At 53.0% G+C, this 23278-nt stretch overlaps 1 protein-coding gene across 2 annotated transcripts in view; it reads right to left on the bottom strand.

Annotated features, from left to right (window-relative positions):
* Window positions 1-1146: 1146 nt before the first annotated feature.
* The window catches only part of WNT9B (Wnt family member 9B), a 35041-nt gene continuing 12909 nt past the window's right edge, over window positions 1147-23278 (bottom strand). Inside the window, exons 2-5 of one of the 2 annotated variants that reach the window (XM_031011082.3) lie at window positions 15042-15298; window positions 12479-12744; window positions 11335-11638; window positions 1147-2852 (exon numbers count right to left, since the gene is read on the bottom strand). In XM_031011082.3, coding sequence (XP_030866942.2) covers window positions 2767-2852; window positions 11335-11638; window positions 12479-12744; window positions 15042-15298 — 913 coding nt within the window. In that variant the 3' untranslated portion in view covers window positions 1147-2766. Of the gene's footprint in view, window positions 2853-7124; window positions 11639-12478; window positions 12745-15041; window positions 15299-23278 lie in introns of those variants that run through there. The other variant, XM_031011081.3, reaches the window with a different exon arrangement.

Consider the following 23278-nt stretch of genomic DNA (forward strand, 5'->3'; position numbering starts at 1 on the left):
CTGTCTCACTAATTGCTTCATCCCTGGGGCCCAGCACAGTGTTTGGCACATAGTAGGAGTGCTACATGTGTTATCTATCTCTCTCAGAGATTTCTTTCTTTCTTTCTTTCTTTCTTTTTTTTGGACAGGGAGTCTCGCTATGTCGCCCAGGCTGGAGTGCAGTGGAGTGATCTTGGCTCACTGAAACCTTCACCCCCTGGGTTCAAGCGATTCTCCTGCCTCAGCCTCCCAAGTGTCTGGTGTTACAGGCATATGCCACCATGCCCGGCTAATTTCTTATATTTAGTAGAGACGGGGTTTCACCATGTTGGCCAAGCTGGTCTCAAACTCCTGACCTCAGATGATCCACCCACCTCAGCCTTCCAAAATGCTGGGATTACAGGCTTCAGCCACCACACCTGGCCCTCTCTGAGAGATTTCTATAGAAAGATATCTATTTAGAGATTTTTTTTTAATGAATGAGGCTCAGAGAAGAAAGGTGACTTTGCTTGCTTAGTTCTACTCCCAAGACAGTGCTCACTGGGAACTCTGTTTATCTGAATTTTAATGACCACCTGTCCCTTCTTCTTGGACATTTGACCATCCTCTGTGAAATGGATCCCAATTTCAATTTTTTAGGCTTAATTTTTAAATGGGAACATAAACAGTATCCCTCATTAATTATCAGGAGATAGAGCAATGCTATACTTCCAAAGTCCTGTTGGTGCCTGCCCAATCCTGACCTCATTTTACCATGACTCCAACTTTGTGTTAAGGATGTTCTTGCTGGCCGGGCACAGTGGCTCATGCCTGTAATCCCGGCACTTTGGGAGGCCAAGGCAGGTGGATTGCTTGAGCCCAGGAGTTCGAGACCAGCTTGGGCAACATGGCGAAACCCCGTCTCTACTAAAAACACAAAAATTAGCCAGGTATAGTGGTGCACGCCTGTAATCCCAGCTACTCGGGAGGCTGAGGCAGGAGAATTGCTTGAACCTAGGAGGTGGAGTTTGCAGTGAGCTGATATCGCACCACTGCACTCCAGCCTGGGTGACAGAGTGAGACTCAGTCTCAAAAAACAAACAAACAAAAAAAAAAAAACAGATGCTGTTGCTCACCTGGCCTCACTTTGCCCATCTGTAAAATGTCAAAAGACAAAATGACAATAAATTTTGTTTAAAGATCTTAATAGGCTTTTATTCATGATTCTAGAATTGGGCATCCCTCCGAACCACAGCATATTCAAAGAACTCCAACCAGCAACATGATCACGCAGTATTTGTAGATAGAAAACAGAAGTGAGGTGTAGATACAGCTTAATTGGTTATAGCATCCTTAATTGAATCACCTGGCCACCTACATTGACAGATGCTCAGCTGCTGTAACTGCCCCAAAACTCAGCTATTTGTTACCACTTTTTGCAACTTAGGAGTATACTCCCAAGTTAATTGCATTTAGCATGAGTGACTCCATATTTGTTTGGTCTGTTGGGTCCATTACAGGAGCACAGTACAAACTAATGGCCTCCTACAAATTTTATTTATTAATTGAAAGGGGCCCAATAGTTCTATGCATCTTTGATGTCTTCTCTCATTTAACCTCCATCCCCACCAATTGATATAGGTTTATGCCTGCAGTAAATGGGATAGTTATAAAGCTAATGCTTGATACCAATGCAACTAGTGCATGAAGTGGGTGAGGACAGCTTTCTGTACTGATATGGGTATCAGCCAGACTGGCTATGTCCCCAGCACTAGCCCAGGCTCAGGGTCAAGTACACACAGCTGTGCATCCTCAAGCGCTAGAGGGAGAGAAAGAAGTTCATCTGGGGAAGCGGGTGGAGCTGAGGCGGGGGACCACCTTGGGGAGGGTGGGTTGGCCCAAGCGCCGTCTCTCCCAGGGATCAGCAGGCTGCTTTCCAGCTGGGTTAGCTCATTCCCCAACTCATCTTGCAGAAGCTCCAGGTTCAGCCTTCTGCACAGCTTTGTTCTTGTGGTTGAGGCAGCCAGGGATTCTGAGAGTTGGGAAGGGGAAGCCAGGGGGAATGAAGGGAAGGAAAGGGAGGAGAGAAAAAGGCAAGTAGCAGGGGCAATAAGGAGGCTGTGTGTCAGGGAGGGATGTGGTGCCAGCTACACCAGGAAGCCTGCTATGGCAAGACACTGCCAGTGAGGGAAATGAGGATGGGTAAACAGTATGGAGAACAAGATTTATAAATTCATTTGTTCATTCATTCATCCAATAAAACAAAGGATGCCAATATTGACAGATGGCTGTCACTCAAAACATACACAAAATGCTAAGGCGGCCGGGCACAGTGGCTCATACCTGTAATCCCAGCACCCTGGGAGACTGAGGCTGGCAGATCACTTGAGACCAGGAGTTCGAGACCAGCCTGGCCAACATGATAAAAGTCCATCTCTACTGAAAATACAAAAATTAGCTTAGTGTGGTGGTGCACGCCTGTAGTCCCAGCTACTTGGGAGGCTGAGCCAAGAGAGTCACTTGAACCTGGGAGGTGGAGGTTGCAGTGAGCAGAGATCATGCCAGTGCACTCCAGCCTGGGTGACAGAGCGAGACTCTGTCTCAAAAAAAAAAAAAAATGCTGGCCAGGCGCAGTGGCTCACACCGGTAATCCCAGCACTTTGGGAGGCCGAGGCGGGTGGATCACCTGAGGTCGGGAGTTCGAGACCAGCCTGACCAACATGGAGAAACCCCATCTCTACTAAAAATACAAAATTAGCCAAAAATACAAAATTAGCCAGGCGTGGTGGTGCATGCCTGTAATCCCAGTTACTCAGGCAGCTGAGATGGGAGAATCGCTTGAATCCGGGAGGTGGAGGTTGTGATGAGCCGAGATCTTGCCACTGCACTCCAGCCTGCACAACAAGAACAAGACTTCGTCTAAAAAAAAACGCTAAGGAAATATAAAAGAGGGAGCAAATAACTATTTGATGGGTTGCAGGAGTGGGGAAGTTGGGGGAGTTCACAAATTTCACTGGAGATATTTGAACCAAGTCAGGAAGCAAATATAGGAGAAGCCAGGCCATAGTCCTCCCCAGCTCCACGGCCTCTCCCTTCCCAGACCTCCCAATCCCAGTCCAGCTGTTGCCCTCACTGGGTCTGAAAGCTGGCCCTGTCTCATGATTGCTGTGTGACCTCAGGCAAGTGGTCTAACCTCTCTGAGCCCCGGTTTTCTCAGCTGCAAAGGAGGGATGACACCAACTTGGAGGGTTGTCATAAGATTCAAATACAACAATGCACGCGAGAGGCACTCTGCAGAGCACTTGGTACCTGTATGAAGCCTGCGCAAAACAACTACTGTGGCTGTTGTCAGCACTGGCAGAGCAGCAACTTCATTTACCAAACCCTGGGCCTCTGTCATCAGGCTGGAAAGGAAAGCAGAGGCCATTCCAGGAGTCCCCCATCCCTGGCCCCCAGCACTTGGGGAAACATGAGAAGCAGAGCTTGAGGATCTCCTGTGTGCCCCCTCATGCCCCTTAATCCTTCCTGAACTTGGGGAGGGGGCTGGGTGTGGGGCGGGGGCGGCACCACTGCAACACCTGCGCAGCTCTGACATCTCCCGCCTCTGGGCAGAGAAAGCAATTTCAGAAATGACATGTTGCCAACAAGCAGAAATCAGCTTCTGAATTAAAATGTGTCGGCGTCAGGTGACCCCGGGCTCGGAGGGCTGGCTGCATGAAGACAGCTGAGATTAGAGCCTGTCAGGCTCTGGTGGGGCTGTGTGGGAAGAGGTGGGGGTCCCGGGGGGCTACCGTTGCTCTCCAGGCTTCTGGCCACCCTGGACTTGTTGAGACGTGGGGGCAGGAATTCGGACGCTGGGTCAGGTTCTCCCGTGCCTCTGCCCGGCCTCCACCACTCCACTGCCCACTCTCCATGGCGGGAGGACAGTGGGGCAGGGGTAGGGGCTCAGCTCCCCTGAGACAGCTCCAGCGTAAACACACTAATGGGCCCAAGAGAGCCAGGGAGGAATATGGGCCCCACAGCCCCTGGGGACTTGAGGAGGGATGGGAGTGGGGGGATAAGATGCACAAGAGGCATTAGCCTCCTCTTTGCGGTATGCAGGGTGGGGAGAAAGAGAGAGAGGAGAAGACAAGGAGGACCAAGTGGCAGGATTGGAAGATGCCACCAGTCGCCCTGAATCCTTGCAACTCCCTCATACCCCGTCTCTCTGTCCCCAGGCCGTGCCCAGCACTCCCCGGGAAGAGGCAGTGAAGAAGCTGTTTCATTTCCAGCCCTGCTACTTATTGTGTAGCAAGGGAACCTCTCTGAGCTTTAGTTTCCTCATCTATAAAATGGGGATCATAGGCCAGGCACAGTGGCTCACGTCTGTAATCCCAGCACTTTGGAAGGCCAAGATGGGTGGATCACCTGAGGTCAGGAGTTCAAGACCAGCCTGGCCAACATGGTGAAACCCCGTCTCTACTAAAAATACAAAAATAAGGCTGGGCGTGGGGTAGGCGCCTGTAATCCCAGCTACTCTATAGGCTGAGGCAGGAGACTCACTTGAACCCGGGAGGCGGAGGTTGTAGTGAGCCAAGATTGCGCCATTGCACTCCAGCCTGGGTGACAAAAGCGAGACTCCATCTCACAAAGGAAAAAAAAAAAAGGCCGGGCACGGTGGCTCACGCCTGTAATCCCAGCACTTTGGGAGGCTGAGGTGGGCGGATCACGAGGTCAGGAGATCAAGACCATCCTGGCTAACACGGTGAAACCCCGTCTCTACTAAAAATACAAAAACAAAATTAGCCGGGCGTGGTGGCAGGCACCTGTAGTCCCAGCTACTCGGGAGGCTGAGGCAGGAGAATGGCATGAACCTGGGAGGCGGAGCTTGCAGTGAGCAGAGATCATGCCACTGCACTCCAGCCTGGGAGACAGAGGGAGACTCTGTCTCAAAAAAAAAAAAAATGGGGATCATAGTTGTATGGACCCCCGGGGTTGCCCAGAGGGGAGTATGAGGAAATGGCCTGCACAGGAGTGCCTGTGTGGGGTGGAGCCTGCAGAGCCACTTATTGGAGTGCTGGACACCGTGCATGCCAGCCATCTCTTTGCTTGTCTCTCCCCTTGTCTGGGACCTCCCTGAAGGCTGGACCTAGTCTCATTATCATGGCATCTAGGACCCTGTCACGTGCCTCGTGCACCATAGGCCACCAATCCATGTTTGCTGCATGATCGGTTGCAAGAAGGAACTCCAGGTGAGAGATGAGGCGAAGTCAAGAATGGGAAAGAAATGGGAAGGGTGGGGGCAGGCATAGGATGCTTCCCGCCAGTGCCTCTCCCTCCAGAATGTCCCCATCCCCATCATGGGTGAGCCTGTAATCCCAGCTACTCTAGAGGCTGAGGCAGGAGAATTGCTTGAACCTAGGAGGTGGAGGTTGCTGTGAGCCGAGATCGCACCACTGCACTCCAGCCTGGGCAACAAGAGCAAAACATCCTGTGGCTCCTTACAGCATGCACAGAATAGGATACACATCACCCAAGCAGCTTATTGCCAAAATGTTTAACCTGAATCCAAGTACAAGGAAACGATCAGGCAAATCTCAGTTGAGAGGTATTCCACGAGACATGCAGCCTGGACTCTTCAAACTATCACTGTTATGAAAGCAAAGAAAGAGGGGGACTGTTCTAGATTACAGGGAGCTGGAGAGACATGAAAACAACGTGCAATGCCTAATTCTTGAGTGGATCCTGGGCCAGGAAAACATGTTTTAAAAATTTTTTAATTTTAATTTTTTAGAGACAGGGTCTCACTCTGTTGCTCAGGCTGGAAGGCAGTGGTGCAATCACAGCTCACTATATCCTCGAACTCCTGGGCTCAAGCAATCTTCCTGCCTCGGCCTCTCCAATCGCTGGGATTATTGGTGTGAACCTGTGCCTGGCCAGAAAATAATGTTATAAAGGACATTTTGAGGGACAACTGGGGAAGTCTGAATATGGACTATGTAGTAGATAATTTTTGTCAATGTTACATCTCTTAGATGTGGTGATGGCCTTGTGGTTCTGTTGGAGAATGTTCTTGTCCTTAGGAGATACATGATAAAGTATGTAAGTGTCTTGGTGTCTGCAAAGGTCTCACAAATGATTCAACAAGATAGATATTGCAAATGCAAAGACAGAAAGCACATGTGGTTGTTTTTAAAGGAGGAGGGATATTGCGGGTAGGGTACCCACCTAGTGACTGTCTCAACAAGCCCCGGTCCTCCTGGAAGATGGTGGCATTGAGCAGCTGGAGGTGGAGGGGTCTGCGGGCCTGTTTGGGAACTAGATTATGAGCAGGAACAAGGTAAGGCTCAGATGAGGGCAGGAGGAGGTGAGGATGGTGTATGGTAGAGAGAATATGGGGTTTGGAGGCAAAAGGCCTGGATCCGCTTGCTAGCGATATAGCCTTTGGTAAGTCACTTAACCATTTTGTGTCTCAATTCCCCTATCTGTAAAAAAAGAAGAAGGGTGTCCACCTTGTGAGGTTCAAGAGAGAAAATAGATGAGAAATCCCTTGATAAATTGGAGCCTGCTGCTGCATGTGGACGTGTCTGTCATTACTCAGAGCCAGCTGGTCTCCGGGCCCAGGAACACTGGGTAGAAGGAGCATGTTAGGACAGGGATGCTGGTGGAAATGTAGGCCCCTGCAGGGCTGGACTGTGGGCCCACCTCTGCCTCCCGCCCTGGGGAGCCCAGTTAAGGCAATGTGGACCCCAGCAGGGCTGAAGAACTGGGGCAGGGCAGGCCTGAGCCAGGAGACAGGCACTCTCTGCTGTGCTTGGCTCAGAAAGAGGCCTCCTTTCCCATCAGACCCCCAGGAGGATCCTGGTGGGCGAGGCCTCCCAAAGCATGTTGGGAAGGAACTGTGGCCAGAAAAGGGACACAGGGTTCGTGTGTAAATGACCCAAACCACTGCATGGCTGTGCTTCTCATTTCTCCTATTAGACTGTAGGTCCCTGAAGGCCCCTGGTTGGCTTCATCCCGCCCCACCCTGAGCCATGCTGCTTGCCATAGCATGAGGGCTCCAGAAATGCTTATCACCTCCAGGAAGGATGCAGGCTCTGGCCTGTCTGAATTGGTGTGTAATCCAGGATGGATTATTTCCTTCCTCTAGGCCTTAGTTTACCCAGAATCCATAAAATGGGGCGATCCATCCCTGCCCGACCTATACCAGTGTACAGAGGAAAAAAATCCCATACTTTGGAGGCCAGGAGATCTGTGTTCCAATCCTGGCCCCACTGCCTGCCAGTTGCAATGAGGAGGCTTCTCATCTTACAACCTCCATTTCCTTATCCATTACGGGGACCATGTCCAATGTGCAAAGTTATTGCAATAAATTGAGACAAAGTAAATGCAAATAACTGGCATGTCATTTATTGGTTTATTGTCTTTCTCACCCACTAGGATGTCAGCCCCATGAGGCAGAGACTTGGTCCTGTTCCTTGCTGTACCAAGCACCCAGGATGCTGCCTGGTGCTCAATAAGAGATCCCTAAATAATCATCGGTTGAATAAATGGACATAAGGGGCGCTCAATAAGTGATGGCTTCCATTGTTATTCTAAAGTGTCCTGAGACAGAAAGCATTTGAAGTTCATGGTTGTTGAGAAAGGAAAGGTTCAAAAGCAAGTAATGTCCAGGGTTGGCATGGGGCTGTCTGTCTGCCAGGTGATGAAGGGTACCAGGAAAGCTGGGCTTATCTAGACCGGGGGACAGGACTATGTGCTCATGAGAGGCAGGCAGGAGCATCCATGAGCAACTGGGGCACTTGGGGCATCCTGTCCATTAGACTCCCTCACTCTAGCTGCCTGCAGGAGGACATGCAGGCCCAGTCTGCCAGCGCAGCTGACTTTTGCAAAAAAGCAGCCAGAAATCCAGTGGAAAACAATTCATTTTTACAAGCAAAACACAAATGAGAGCAATCAAAATTCATCTGTAGGTTGGGAGGGGCCCGGTGGTGTAGCCCAAGCTTCTTGGGCAATGTGGGCAGAAGGACCCCTTGGAGTGGCCTCCGTGGGTTCCTGGTCTCTCCAGCCTTCTCAGGTAGCCTCAGCCCCTGAGACATGGGACTCCACTTGGGGGAAGTGCCAACATGCCATCCAGATCCAAAAGGCTGGGATCACAGCCTGGGAAGGAACTGCTTCCCTGAGTTCTTGGGCTCACAGTGGTATCCAGGCTTTGGGGTTCCTGGGCTCAGAGCAGGTCAGCCCGTAGTGCCTGGTCTATGGAGATGTTCAGTAAATATTCATTGAGCAAGTCTCTTAGGTGTGACTTTGAGCACAGCTCTCCATCTCTGGGCCTCATCTATAAAATGGCCACAGTAATGTGGCCCCACCTACCTCACAGAGATAACGGAGAAATCAAGTGAGATGAAAGGGGTAAAAGTTTTTGTTTCTAAATAGCAAAGTGCTTTACAAATGCCAGGTGTGGGAATTCTCGTTGTCATTATTATTATGAGCAAGACACTTTTGCCAGAGCAGAAGTAGGGGGCCTGGACCCAGAAGGGCAGAAAATCTACAAAAACATCACAAGGAGGGTCTGGATGGAGCCCACCAGGGCTCATCACAGAGGGGACATGTGCTTACCAGCTCCGAGACAGACCCAGTCATGGAATACAGGTTTGTCCTCCTTCCCAGCGACCCGGCCTCCTGCTCAGTGGGGGACCCGGTCAGGTCAGGCTGTATCTCCCCAGACAGAGGGTTTCTGGGAAAATACACAAACCCCACCCGTGCTGTCTGTGAAATATAGCAACTATATAAATAATATAAATAGTTTCTCATATATCTTAGCTATATAAATTATTCTCCTTTGCTCTAAAAACTATATATTTGAGGTAGACAAAAATACCCTGTGAGCATTTCCCTTAAAGCTGTAGAATGAGGGGTCAGTGGTCACTCTAGTCCCCAGGGGCCCCAAGAGGGCCGAGGTGGGTCTTCAGGGGTAACTGGAAAAGAAAGGGATGAGAGCAAGGAAGGAGAAGAGAGGGAGAGAGACAGACAGAGAAGACCCCATAAGCCAAGGAGCCCTCAGAACCTGCACTGTGCCATTGACTTGGGGTGTCCATGTTAGCAGCCAGCCACTGCCTAGATGCCTTAGAGCCTGCCCTTTGCCCTCCCACGACCCTGCCAGCCATGAAGTCAGAATGCAGGTGGCATGTTGGTGGATCAGGGTGCTCTGGCCTCCAACTTGCTCCCAGGCCCCCTGCTCTGCCAGTGAGGTCCCTGCTGCCTTACGCCCAGCACTGAGCCTGGGTGGAGGCAGAGTTGGGGTCTCGGAGGAGCAAGATGGATTGGGAAGGCAGAGAAAGTCTCCATGCTGTGGGGAAGTGGAAGAAAGGAGAAAACCAGCCCTCTCCCCATTTTTCTCCTGCTGCCAAGGTGTGGGCCAGGTGCTTGGGTCAGCAATGTCATTTTAACGAGAGGGGCTCAGGTCAGTTTGGCTTCTCAGCCGAGCCTCTGCAGTCGAAAATCCTTCCAGCATCCAGCAGACTGCCCTGATCCACTGGAGACTGGGCAGCTCCTCCTCACCCTTGGAGGTCTCAGGGAGTTGGCCAGGGCACAGTCAGCGGGCCTTTGTCCTGGAGCTGGCACAGGCGAGGTTTCTGAGCATTCAGCTGATTCTGAAATTTCCTGTGTTGGTGAAGGGTCAGCAACTCTAGGTTTAGGGAGAAAGGAAGCTGACAGATGGGCGTGGCAGGGCCAGCAAAGTGGCCAAGGGCTTCCCGAAAGAAGTCACTTCCTCCTGGGTGGCATCAGGCCCCACTCTGGGGAAGTACAATGCCTCCAGCAAGGGGACCCTGCAAGGTCTTCATCCTGAACAAGAGAGGCATGTGCAACAGGAACCCCCAGCCTGGTCCAGGGGCTGTGCATCCATGTGTGCCTGTGTGGAGGTGCCAGTCTCTCCTCCTTTCACAGAGGGCCTTGGCAGGTGCTGCTGAAAATGTCCACAGGATCTGAGGAAATTATCAAAGTCACGTCTCCTCCTCAAGTAAGAGCCAAAGTGAGGGCCAAGTGAGAGGCCATTAGGAACTGAAGGAGGCTACCCAGGAGCCAGGCTTAGAAGGACTCAAGCACCTATAACCCCAGCCAGGGCAAAAGCCTTAACTAGATGAGCAGCCACAAGAATAGAAATGTAACTTCAAGTCATAGCTCGTGAGCCAGCTGTTCTTCAGTATTGTGAACTCAGCTGGTATGGGGGTGTCACAGACCAGGCAGGCCCCAGCCACAGGAAGTCACCAAAGCTCACTCAAGAGCCAGCTGAGAAACTGAGCTCGCCACGTCACTGCCAGGCACCAGGAAGCTGTTGCCCTCCTCCTCTGGGCTGGGAGTGAAGATTCCTTTGGCCAGCAGGGAACACAGGGAGGGGCCATTGTCTCCCTGTTCAACCTCAGGTGCACTGAGTCCCGCCTTGGTGGCTAGTTCTCCCACCTGTCTTACCTGCACTGGTGGTAGTTTTGAGCACGGCTGGGTGAGTGTGCATAACCCAGCTCTCGAGACAAGAATGAGGCCTCAGCGGAGGCATATTTGAAAAGCCAAATCAAGGACACAGGGCTCCAGGGCACAGATCTCACTCGGGTCCACTCAAGCGCAGAAAGCTCTCCTTTCTCTGAACGGATGGCTTCTACCACCTCGGCTTTCTCCCCATCTCTGGCACAGCAAAACCAGGGGAGTGGTGGAGGTGTGTGACACCTGGAGCCCACTGCACCTGAGCAGGGCCACAGGACCCGACTGACCCATCTCAGCCAGGCTCCCGCCTTCACTTCCAGCTGGCACTGCCTGCCTTGGCATTCCTAGCCCAGCAGTTCACCTCCCAAGAACATGCTGGCTCCAAGCCATTCATCCCAGGAAGCAAGATGGAATAGCCCCTCTCTCCCGTCCAAAATTTCAGTCCTGCTGTGCTCTTGGTCTCCCTTATTTCCCTCCATGTCTTTCTCACTCTGCCCTCCTCTCCAAGTCCTCAACAAGGTTGGGGATGCTTGGGTTAAGGGAGGAGGCTTTGCTTCTCTTTGTTGAGTATTGAGGGAGGCAAAAGGCTGGCCAAGGAATGGTGGTGAGTGGCACACTCGTGTGCATTGGCACACATGCCGGTTTATGCATGCATGTGATGACTGTCTGCCCAGAGGGCCGGCTGGGCAGCTTGAAGGGTGCCACAGGAGGTCCTGGCAGTGCCAGACTGGCTTGCTGGGCAGTAGGCCTAGTGCTTGCAGGTGTACACAAGCTCCTCCTGCACACATTGCTGGCACTCCACGTAGCAGCACCACTGCACCTGGCAGTGGCAGGAGAAGGCCACCAGGCGGCTCTGGGTGTCATAGCCCCGCCCGCAGCACAGGCTGCTGCAGCTGGCCTCCCGGGAGCACACCCTACCTGCTGTGCCAGGTGAGTACTTGCTGGGCCGGCAGAAGCTGGGTGAGTCCTCCATGTAGACCAGGTCCCCAGACCTTGGGGCCAGGCCTTTGGTGAGGCTGCCCTGCCTGGCAGGGGCCCACAGCTCTAGGCGGCCCAAGGCCTCATTGGTGGCACTGGACACCTTGACAGCCGAGTCATAGCGCAGTTTCAGCACCTGGCCCGTCTCACGGAACGGGGAGAGCTGCTTCCAGCAGGTGCGCACGGCACAGGAGCCTGATACGCCATGGCACTTACACGTGGTCCTGAGGCCACTCTTCACAGCCTGTGGGGGAGGCAGAACAGAGGCGTGGTCAGAGGCCTGGGCCCAGCAGCCAGAGCCTGCCCCCAGAGCACCAACCCCAGCAGGGCAGAGGCAGGAGAATGGGAAAGAGACCCAGGGTCTCAGCCCCAGCTCCTCCCCTTGGCCTGGAGTTCTTGTGGAATAGACAGCTTACGCGACTGAACACAGCAGTCCCAGTTCACACCAACTGAGTGACTGAACACAGCAGCCCCGGTTCACACCAACTCAATGATTGAACACAGCAGCCCCGGTTCACAACTCAGTGATGACAACTCAGAACTTAATCTCATAAACAGCTAGAGCACTGGCGTCTCCCAGCCTCCTCCCCTCAATAGACCAAGATACTTTTCACCCTCCAGACCTCCCACTACTGTGTAACCTCAGCCCCTTCCCTTCTCTGGGCCACTTCCATCTTCCCACCCATAAAATGGAGAAGTGGGCAGTTGCTCTAGATGGAGGTTTTCAAACAATGTTGGCTTCCAGGACCTCCAGGAAGGCCTGGTCCTTGGAATGGAGACCCCTCTCCAAACACGTCCCTGCTTCACCATACCTAGTCCTAAGCCTGGCTCCCACTGGTGACCACTGCTTCCACCAATGACACTCATGACCCTTCCATGCTTTTGCTGTGTTCCTGGCACCCAGTCACAGCCCAGAGTAGATGCCAAGGGAATGCTGGTTGAAGACGTGAAGTTCATCCTGCCTTTATGAAGTTCACGGCTTTTCATGTATTTTGGGGAGTGGGGTGCTGGCCTCCTTCAAGCCATGCTCCCCAGCTGTGTACCCTGGTGGGAAGGCACTGCGGGCAGCCAGGGACATGCTCACCTTGATGCCCACGTGGGTATTGTGGGCGTCTGCCCGTGCCCGCAGGTCCTTGTTTCCTCTCTTGGACCCCAGGAAGTTGCTCAGAAACTTGGTGCTGTACTTGAGGTTGTCACCACACACGCCCCACTGCCAGGCCTGCCGGCTCTCCAGCCCCGGAGAGTCATCACAGGTGCAGCGCTCCATGCGCCCAGCGCTGCAGGCCCGGGCCAGGGTGTGGGTGAGGGCGGCAGAGGACACCGCGTACAGGAAAGCTGTCTCTTTGAAGCCTGGATCGGGCACCCAGGGGCATAGGGAGGGAGGAAAGGGGGAAGAGAGGAAAGGAGGAAGCTTAGAGGTTGCCTGCCGCCCTCTGAGGGCCAGAGGCGGTGGTGGCAGCGCTGTGATGGGCAGGACAAGGGAATGTGGCTTGAGGACACAGCTCCGGGTGGGTCTCCCTGTCAACTGCCCCTTAAATTCTGACTGCAAGTTACCATTTAAATGGAACTTCCAGGCTGGGCACAGTGGCTCGTGCCTCTAATCCCAGCACTTTAGGAGGCCAAGGCGGGTGGATCATTTGAGGTCAGGAGTTCAAGACCAGTCTGGCCAATATGGTGAAACCCTGTCTCTACTAAAAATACAAAAATTAGCCGGGCATGGTGGTACATGCCAATATTCCCAGCTACTCAGGAGGCTGAGGCAGGAGAATCACTTGAACCCGGAAGGTGGAGGCTGCAGTGAGCTGAGATTGCGCCATTGCACTCCAGCCTGGGTGACAGAGGGAGACCCTGTCTCAAAAAAAGTTTTTAAATTTATAAATAAATAAATAAATGGAATTTACAAATTCACTATGGAGTATGTTCCCAGATTCCCAGAGGGCAGGAGGCCAGGGGCTACGGCCTTCACCTCTCACAGAAGAACACTGAGATGCAAAGAGAAGCTACTCAGACACCTGGCGTAGGCACAGTTGGGGCTAAACCTGCCATTTTGACTCCAGGTCGGTGTATGACCATTTGGATGGGCCCATTTCTGAGGCCCCTGAGATAAGCCCCATGGGCTTCCTATGACACATGATGGTTCTCAAATGTCATTCTCTGCTACCCACTGTTGAATAGACCCAATGATACAGTGACCTTGAGTCTCCTGGCTGACTTGCCTCAGACTGACCATCCCACCCACTCCAGAACCACCGACACTCCTCTCTGCTGGGTGTGGCCCAAACCTGGCCTCCCACCAGCTCACTACTTCCTGCCTGCCCTCCAGTGCATCTGGGTGCTGGTGATGTCCCGAGAGAGACACAGAGAGAGGCCATTAGCTTGGCTGCAGACCGTGGAGAGCAGCTGGCCTAGGAGGGGCCTGGCTGCCCTGTACAGCATCACTGCATTTTTTTTTTTTTTTTTTTTGAGACAGAGTCTCGTTCTGTCTCCCAGGCTGGAGTGCAGTGACACAATCTTGGCTCACTGCAACCTCCACCTCCCGGGTTCAAGCAATTCTCCTGCCTCAGCCTCCCAAGTAGCTGGGATTACAGGCTCCTGCCACCATGCCAGCTAATTTTTGTATTTTTAGTAGAGATGGGGTTTCACCATTTTGACCAGGCTGGTTACAAACTCCTGACCTCGGCCTCCCAAAGTGCTGGGATTACAGGTGTGAGCCATGGCAACCGGCCAACTGCAGTGTTTAAATTTTTGTATTTTTAGTAGAGACGGGGTTTCATCATATTGGCCAGACTGGTCTTGAACTCCTGACCTAAAGTGATCCACCCGCTTCGGCCTCCCAAAGTGCTGGGATTAGAGGCACAAGCCACTGCGCCCAGGCTAGAAGTTCCATTTAAATGGCAACTTGAGTCAGAGTTTAAGGGGCAATTGACAGGGAGACCCACCCGGAGCTGTGTCCTCAAGCCACATTCCCTCATCCTTCCCTGTCAAAAGCCCTTTCCCCTTGGCAAGGGAGTCACATGGTGACCTGTGTTCTCCCTTCCAGACTGCATGCTTCCCGAGGGTAGCTGGGTCTTGTTCAGCTCTGAACCTCCAGGATCTGGCACACTGCCTGGCTCACTATGGGCCTCCATGGATGCTTAGTGGGTGGTGGAGCGGGGAGGGAGGTAGAATGGGAGTGGAAGGGAAGGAGGGACTGATGGATCGATGGATGTGACAAACAAAGGGACAGATAAATGAGTGAACAAATGCATCGCCTGGCTCATGTCATTGGGCCTGGAACCAGCTGCCGCCCATCCTCACGTCTTCATGTGCCTTGTTTCGTGTGTGTGTGTGTGTGAAGAGGCAGAGGGAGACAACTGGGGGACCCCATCTTATCTGTGAGCTCCTCTAGGAATAGGCTTGTGTCTCCTCCTCTCTTGGATCTTCCTTGCTCCTCTGCTCCCCCAAACCTGAGGCTGGGCCACAGCTGGCCTTCAACTGCCCCTCATTAACTCTTGGGACTCTTCTCATTTGGGACCATGCTAGGGCAGGAAGGGCAGTGTGGCCTGGGCACGGGAGCCAGGAAAAAGGAAAGGGCAGCCTCTCCCAGACTCCTCCTCCCTGAAGGCTTCTTCCCCCAGCCCTCCTCCTCCCCTAGCCCTCCTCCCCACCTCTCTTGAGCAGGCCCGTCCTGCCCTCCAGGCTACAGTTCCAGCGCTCATGCCGGAACTGAAACTGGCACTCAAGCAGGCCGAGGTGCGCAGCATCCCTCAGGGTCTCAGCCAGGCCAGGCTCCCTCCGGCAGAGCTGCTTCTGCCGCCGGGACAGCTTCAGCAGGTCACACTGCTTCAGGTGGGCCCCGCCCTGTGCCGGGGCCGCCGCGGTGCCCAATCCTGGGAAGGGCGTCAGGACTTCCCGCCCGGTCAGGCTAGAGAGAGCGAGAGGAGGGAGACGGGTGAGCCTTGGGGATGGTGGTGAGGGGCAAATGAAGGGAAGGGGCCTCCTCAGGGGCTTCATTTACTGCCCTTCTGGGCGGCAGGCTGACCCCCTGGAGGTCCCGTCCCCATTTTACAGATTAGGAAACCAAGGTTCATGTAACAAAGGTTGCTGCAGGACCTTAAACCTGTTTTCCAGATTCCGGTCTCTGCTCTTCTTATCCACCCTATTTTCCTATTTCCCTATTGGCCCAGTTAGAAAAATCATCTGGGGTGCTTATTAAAAATACGCTTTCCCAGGATCCATGCTGGGCAATTCTGGGTCTATTGGTTTGGAATTCGGCCTGGGAATCTGTACATTTACCACAGTCCCTAGGCAGATTTTGTGATCCGGGAAGTTTGGGAAATAATGCACAGAGTATTGGTGGCTGCCTGGCCAAGAGAGCCACATTCCTGAGAGGGGGCAGGCAGAGGGGATGTGGACATTGAGCGGACACCCAGCCAAGGTCCCCTGACATCCCTCTCTCCCTTACATGATGCTGCTGCCCAAGTAATCCTGTACCAATCTAACATGTTTCCATAATTCCCAGATAGACCTTCAACCATCTGACCACCTGGTGCCTGGTACAAATAGATGCCTGGGGAGAGAAGGGGATGGAAGGAAAGAGAAGGGAAGGAAGGAAGGACTGATGGATGGTTAGATGAAGGTGAAGGAGCTGAATTCCCATCAGGCCATCAATCCCAGACTTCTTGTTCTCCTAGATTGAAAGTTCATCGATTCTGGAGCCAAGCTACCAAATTCTAAGGCTGATGTTCTAGCTATGCAATCTTGACACCTTGGTTTTTTCCCTTCTGGAAACTGGGCAGAGTGATCTTCTCTACCTCCTAGGGTTGGTGGGAGGATTATATGAAATGGACTAACCACAGTGCCTGGGACATGCAGGCCTACCTTCCTGCTAGCTGGAGCTTCCCAAACTTCCCTCGTCTTGCAAGATGCTTTACTCTCCAGCTAAGCAGAGTCTCCCCTTTGTCCAGATGAGGAAACAAAGGATTTACGAGGAGGCAGTGACTGGACTGGTCATACAACAGATCAGCAGCAGGGTGGGAATTGGAATTAGAGTTCGTCTTCCCTCTTCCCAGAAGCTCTCTGTGAGATGGCTCTGCTGGTTCAAAATGTTTGCTGTCCTATACCCTGGTGCCCCCAGTGTGGGTGGAATATACATCATTCCAGGACCCAGCCCAAGAGAAGTAACCCTGTTCTGGGATATCCTGGCCTCATAGCCAGGGTAAAAGATCAAAGGTGGGCTGGGCTAAGTGGCTCACACCTGTAATTCCACACTTTGGGAGGCTGAGCAGGTGGATCGCTTGAGTCCAGGAGTTTGAGAGCAGCCTGTGTGACAGCAAAACCCTGTCTCTACTAAAAATAGAAAAATTATGTGGGCATGGTGGCACACATCTGTAGTCCCAGCTACTTGGGAGGCTGAGGTGGAAGGATAGCTTGAGCTCGGGAGGTGGAGGCTGCAGTGAGCTGAGATTGCATCACTGCACTCCAGCCTGGGAAACAGAGCAAGACCCTATCTCAAAAAAAAAAAAAAAAAAAAAAAAAAGCAAAGGTGGAAGCAGGCCATGGCTCTTAGAGCTCCTGCTTGGATGTGGCACTTGCCACTGTTGCTCATGTGCCACTGGCCAAGGTAAGTCCTGTAGTCAAGCCAGGAGTGGTCAGAGAAGCCCATGTTCCTCTGAGCCAAGGGCACAGCTCTCCTCTTTGGAGCCACCTGCATTAGCCAGGACATCTGGCTGGAGGCCATGCCCTCTCTGTATGCCCCAGAAGTTGGAAGCCTCACCAGAGGGTATGCGGCCTGGCCAGGCCCCAGGTGCCCTCAGAAATCACCTGTAGATTCCACACCCTTCAGGTGCAGTCAACCCATCATGGAGCATATCTCCGAAACCTCTGAGCAGAGACAGATGCTATCGGGCTCCTGCTGGCCTAGCCTGGCCCTGGGCTCCTCTCCCAGACAGGGTGAGGGCAGGGACCCGTTAATCATTAATCTGGGGGCAAATGGGTAATTTTCCAGTCCACCAGGTCTACACCCAAACCCCTCCCTGTAGCCTGGCAGGAAATCCTCAGAGTTTGACCCTTGGCAGGTCCAGAGCAGAACTGGATGTCAACTCCAGCTGAGGAGGCCACGCCTTGACTGGCTTCCAGTGTGGAGGGCAGCTTGGGGCTGCAGCTACCTTGCCCTCAAATGTCCTCCTTCTCACACCGAGGGCTGGTGTGAGTGGCGACTTCTGCTCACACAATTCCTGTGTTTCAGAAACTGGACCTCCCTGATAGCAACTGATTGACAGAGGGGAGAGCAAGCAGGGAGTGATGGAAATTTTGGCCAATGAAGCTGCATATCCTTCAAGACCTGCCTCAAATGCCATTTTAAGAATAATAGCTATGATTATTATATCATTATAGCTACAGTATATGTCATATGATATGACATGATATATAACATATATTTTTTTGAGACAGTCTTGCTATGTGGTCCAGGCTGGAGTGCAGTGGCGTGATCTCAGCTCACTGTAACCTCCACTTCCCGGGTTCAAGCAATTCTCCTGCCTCAGCCTCCCGAGTAGCTGGGACTACAGGTGTGCGCCACCATCCCTGGCTAATTTTCATATTTTTAGTAGAGACGGGGTTTCACCATGTTAGCCAGGCTGGTTTCGAACTCCTGACTTCAAGTGACCTGCCCGCCTCAGCCTCCCAGAGTGCTGGAATTACAGACGTGAGCCACTGCACCCTGCCCAAGCTGTGTTCTTGTCTGGGACTCCCATGTAGTGTGGAGCGAAGGCTCAAAGTTGGTTTGTCTAACTAAATGCATCATCCTTGATTATGACCTCTGACATGTGAAGAGTGCCAGAATTCCCTAGGCTGCACTTGGGAGCCAGACCCAGCAAACCCCTCCGCTCATTCAACAGGCATCTGGTTTTTGTTGGTTTGTTCATCTTTGTTTTCGTTTTTGGTGCTTCTGGCATGGAGTGGGTGGAGACCAGGGACGCTGCCCAGCACCCTGCAGTGCCCAGAACGGCTCCACTCCAACCACAATGTCCGCGATGCCCAGGGGAAGAGACCCTGGAGGGAGCAATGGGTCTCAAACGGTGCCCAGCTCTGCATGGCCAGCGTTGCCTTGGAGCTCTGTGGAATGCAAATCCTCAGGCCCCACCCCAGAGGCATCTGTTTTTTAAATTTCATCTAATGGACCCTGAGATTGATGGCTCAGAGAGTCCAGTATCAAGTCGGTTAATTTTATTAGTGGTAATGACACTTAGTAGCGATTAATGACCAGGAAAGGCAGCCAACCGCACAGAGGCCTCAGGCCACACTGGGCCCTGGTCTGCCCAGGGCTGCTCTCAAAGAAGGCTCCCTGGCACTGCCTCGGGAACCCCACAGGGCCCATGAAGACAGCCTGGGAGGCCTCAAAGACCCAGTTTCCCTCTGTTTATTTTCTGTGTTGCAGTTTGGGATCGTATTTCCTTTGAAGAAATAGTACCATGACATCATATTTAGAAGATGACCATCTATTTTCCTAAATAGTGAATTATCCGACACATGCTCAGCCCATGGCTTCTGCTGGGAAGGTATCTTCCTAGACCCCAGAATAATTCTGGGTGTGGCAGGCTTCAGCCTGCTCAGAGGTCAGCAGGAACAACGTCATCCCCTGGAAGAAGTCATACTGTTTGGCATCCCAGCCCTGCAGACACCACTCACTGGGTCCCTCTGTGAAATCTCAATTACCCACAGTTAGCTGAGTGCCAAGGGGGTAAGATGGACAACTGGAGAAATTCAAGTGGGCTTCCTTAGTCTTATGAACCCAGAAAAATGTGTTTATTTTGGTGTTTTTGTTTTGTTTTGTTTTGTTTTTTAATCGAGTCTCACTCCATCACCCAGGCTGGACTGCAGTGGTGAGATTTCGGCTCACTGCAACCTCTGCCTCCCAGGTTCAAGCAATTCTCCTACCTCAGCCTCCCGAGTAGCTGGGATTATGGGCACGTGCCACCACGCCCAGCTAGTTTTTTTGTGTATTTTTAGTAGAGATGGGGGTTTCGCCATGTTGGCTAGGCTGGTCTTGAACTCCTGACCTCATGTGATCCGCCCACCTTGGCCTCCCAAAGTGCTGGGATTACAGGCATGAGCCACCACGCCCAGCCAAATATGGGGGTCTTAATGAAGATGCTGCCTTATGGCCAATCAGATGCTATCAGATCAGTTAAACAAGTAACCAGGGTTCTGAACTAAAGGGCAGAGGAAGGGTTGTTTGCCAACTTGCTAATTGCTCTTCTGGGCTGGGGGCTACTGCCTGACTCAGGTGCTCCTGAGCCTCCTGGGGCCACCACTCTATCAGGCTGCACCTGCTTTGGCCCAGCTACCTCCACTATTCCTGTCTGTCTCAGGCTCCCCAGGCTAACTTCCAGCCTCTCTTTTCCCATTAAGAAAGCAATGACCCCAGGTGAACAGCGGCCGCCTCCTCCCCTTGCTGCCCCCAGTCTGTGCCCTTCTGTTCTCTGCACCTTCACCCCGTGGTCCTTGGCGGTCAGGTTCATCATAAAACCAGAGCCCCCACCTCCACACATGTGATGACCTCTGGCTTGGACCCCAGGGCACCCCCAACCACTTGACAGACCAGCCTGTCTTTCTCTAGAGTGGGAGAAGTCAAGGGTGCCCCTCAGGGCTTCATCTCACACACTCTCACCCTCAGATCTCTTCTGATCCTCCTGGAACCTCCTTCCCCACCTCCTTTCACACTCTCCAACACACACCCCACCCACAATTGTGGCTAAAGCTGCCCCGCTGGGGTGACCTTGAAGGAAGCAGAAGATGGCTCTCCCAGGTTTTGGCAAAAGCCTCCCAGGAGACTGCTCTGTCCACCGTCAGCAGGACCCCAGGGACCTCACCCTTCAGTAATCACCCACCCCCTGCCTGGAGAGTGGGGCTCAAGGATCTCATGCCCCAAGGCTGTTCTGGCCTAGGTAGTCTGGTCCTAGGTCTGACTCACTCAGAGGTGACCTCAGGGTTGTCCCCTCACCAACTGAGCTCATTCCATCAAACAAATACACCTTAACTCATGAGAGGGGATGGCTGGAGCCAGACTGCCTGGGTTCAAATCCCACCTCCACCTCTTCCTAGTTGTGCTACCTTAGGCAAGGTGCTTTACCTCTCTATGCTCTGAGAGCAGTGAGCACACAGTAAGCTCCAGATAAGTATTTGTCATTAGTGAGCACCTACCATGTGCCAGGTACTGTGCTGGGACACGGTCCTGCCCTCAAGAAGCTCACAGTCTGGAAGGAAGTTGGTTGGACTCAGGAGTCCTCCAGACTCTCTCAAGGCCCCAAGAAGGGGAAGGAAGAGAAAGCTTTGCACTGGCCTGCCTCCTTGAGGAAACACCAGTAGCTGCTTAGGGACCCAGATCAGAACTCCTGGTACCATGCAGGTGAGAACTTGATCTTGACCAGTCCCATCCTGCCTGTAGGAGGCCTGGGGGTGAGGAGGAGGCAAGAGGAAGCTCTCAGGGAGCACTCCAGGCTGTTTGGGGAAGACCAGGTTGGTGGAGAGCTTTTCTCATCACCTAAGAGGACCCCAAGCCCTGTTCTTCCACCTACTCCCATCCTAGTTTCTGCTTGAGAGGGTCTGATGCTTTCAGCAGAGGCTATCCCTAGGATGTGGTGGGTGGGTGGCACAGGACAAGGCAGGTGGTTTCTAGGGCGCCAGGTAATGCCAGTGTGTCTGGACTCTTAGCTGGAGGGTCCAGGAGTAGTGCATTACGCCAGGGCCATGCCAACTACAGGCAGCTGCCTGGGAACCGGGAAAGCCTTGTGCTGCCCGGGGTGCTGGCTTCCACCCTGAAAAACCCCATCAGATGCTCCTGATAACAGGCTTCCGCTGCAAGGCCATTTGCATGGTGAGTGCGCCCTTTGTGCTTTCATCTCAAACGTCTCAGTCTACCTCTCCTGGCCCTCACTGATCCCCCTACACACACAAATACACACACACACTCACACTCCCTCACACACACATCCACATTCATACACACCTATACTTGCACATACACTCATGCACACTCTCACACATACACACATTCTCACGCACATACGCACTCACACACACACTCTCACACACCCCTAGCCCCTCCTGTGCTCTCCGCTCCCAACCTCTTCCCAGTAGCGGGGAGTTCAGTGAGGGGCAGTGCCTGGCCCAGTAAGAGAGGGCACCATGGCTCTGGGCAGCCCTTTTTTGAGGGTGGCTGCTCAACACCAACTCCAGGCTTCTTTCCCCTCCTGCTGTTACACTGGGAGGCCCCAGATTTCCCCTACTGTGAGCACACCCTCCCCTCTACCTTCCAGGTGCCTTTCTCTTCTACAGCACCCAATGCCACCTTGCACCTCCTCCATGACGTCCTGCAGCCAGGCAAATTCGGAAGCTACTATTTCCAACCTTCCTACCTTTATGCCCAACTCTCTCCACCCCCTCTTTTCACTTACTCGCTCATTCATTTATACCTCTATTAACTGAGTATCAATAAACAAAAGTACAACTATAAAGGATTTTTTTGGTCAGGCGTTGTGGCGCGCACCTGTAGTACCAGCACTTTGGGAAGTCAAGGCAGGTGAATCGCTTGAGCCTAGGAGTTCAAAACCAGCCTGGGCAACGTAAGTGAGAAGTTGTCTCTACAAAATTAAAAATTAAAAAATTAGCTGGGCATGGTGGCACGTGCCTGTGGTTCCAGCTACAGGCTAGGAGGATCGCTTGAGCCCAGGAGGTCAAGGCTGCAGTGGGCCATGATCACGCCACCGCACTCCAGCCTGGGTGACAGTGAGACCCTGTCACACACACCAAAAAGGACTTTTCTAAGCATCAGCTTTTTGCCCAGTCCACCCACAGACCTCAAAACCACTCGTTCCTCCTGTCTGGCTCCCCCACCCCTACTCCTGGATCCAGCCTTCCTTCCCTCCCCAGCTCTCACCCTCCATCCCCATGAACCCACCCTGAGGACTGAATCTGGCCACACTTCCCCGCTGGAGCCCACCCCACAGCCTCGTCCCCCACCCATCCCTGACTCAGAGAGGAAAGAGCTGGGTCCAGCTGTAGGCTTTGTCTCTCCAAGCACAGCCCCACTTCCTGTCTCACAGCCGCAGACCGGGCTGCCTGCAGGGGATGGCATCAGGGAGACGTGCTCAGGGGCTAAGTGGGTAGTGAGCAGCTCGCACAGCAAGCATGCTTTGCATCTCAACAATCCCCGGCATTTAGAGTGTGGCTAGTTCAACATCTGTGAAGGAAATGCTTTTTCTTCTTCCTCCTGTCTCTCTCCCTCTCCACTCAGGCTCGGGCTGAAGCCAAGGAGAGGAAGCCTTTGTCCCTGGCACGTATGCATCAAGTGTCACAGTGGCTGCGGAGGGTCCCCAAAGTCATTCCTGCAAAGAAGGATCCATCACCTCTATGAGTCTGTGACTATAAACATCTACCCCAGTTCCTAGGCTGAGTCCAAATGTACACCATTCAAATCATTATACGTTAGAGCTGGAGAAACCCTTTAAGGTCACCCGGCCCAGAAGCTCTGCTCTGCTGGCTCCTGGAAGGTGTCCTGGAGGCTGTGTGGGGAAGCAGGAGGGCAAGGGCGTGCCAAGTGTGCAGGTCTCCGGTGGCCCACAAATTCATGCAAGATTGGTCGTCCAAGGCCACCCACTGGCTTGGTAGCAGGGCTGGGTCTGTGGCCCAGGTCTCTTGATTGCTTCCACCAAGCCTGGCAGTTTCTGCTTGCAGACCCAGCACATCAGGGAAGCCAAATCAGCCATCACCACAGCAAGCATCTAAGGTGGTGGAAATGCAAGACAGCTAGGTTTTGAGGGAAGGAAACCTGGTCAGGACTCCTCTGACCCCCTGGGTGGCCCAAGGGTGGACCCTCAGGAAGGGAGAGAAAGACCCTCTGTTT

This window comes from Gorilla gorilla, chromosome 4 (genome assembly GCF_029281585.2).
Source record: "Gorilla gorilla gorilla isolate KB3781 chromosome 4, NHGRI_mGorGor1-v2.1_pri, whole genome shotgun sequence".
In the NCBI taxonomy this organism is placed as follows: Eukaryota; Metazoa; Chordata; class Mammalia; order Primates; family Hominidae; genus Gorilla; species Gorilla gorilla.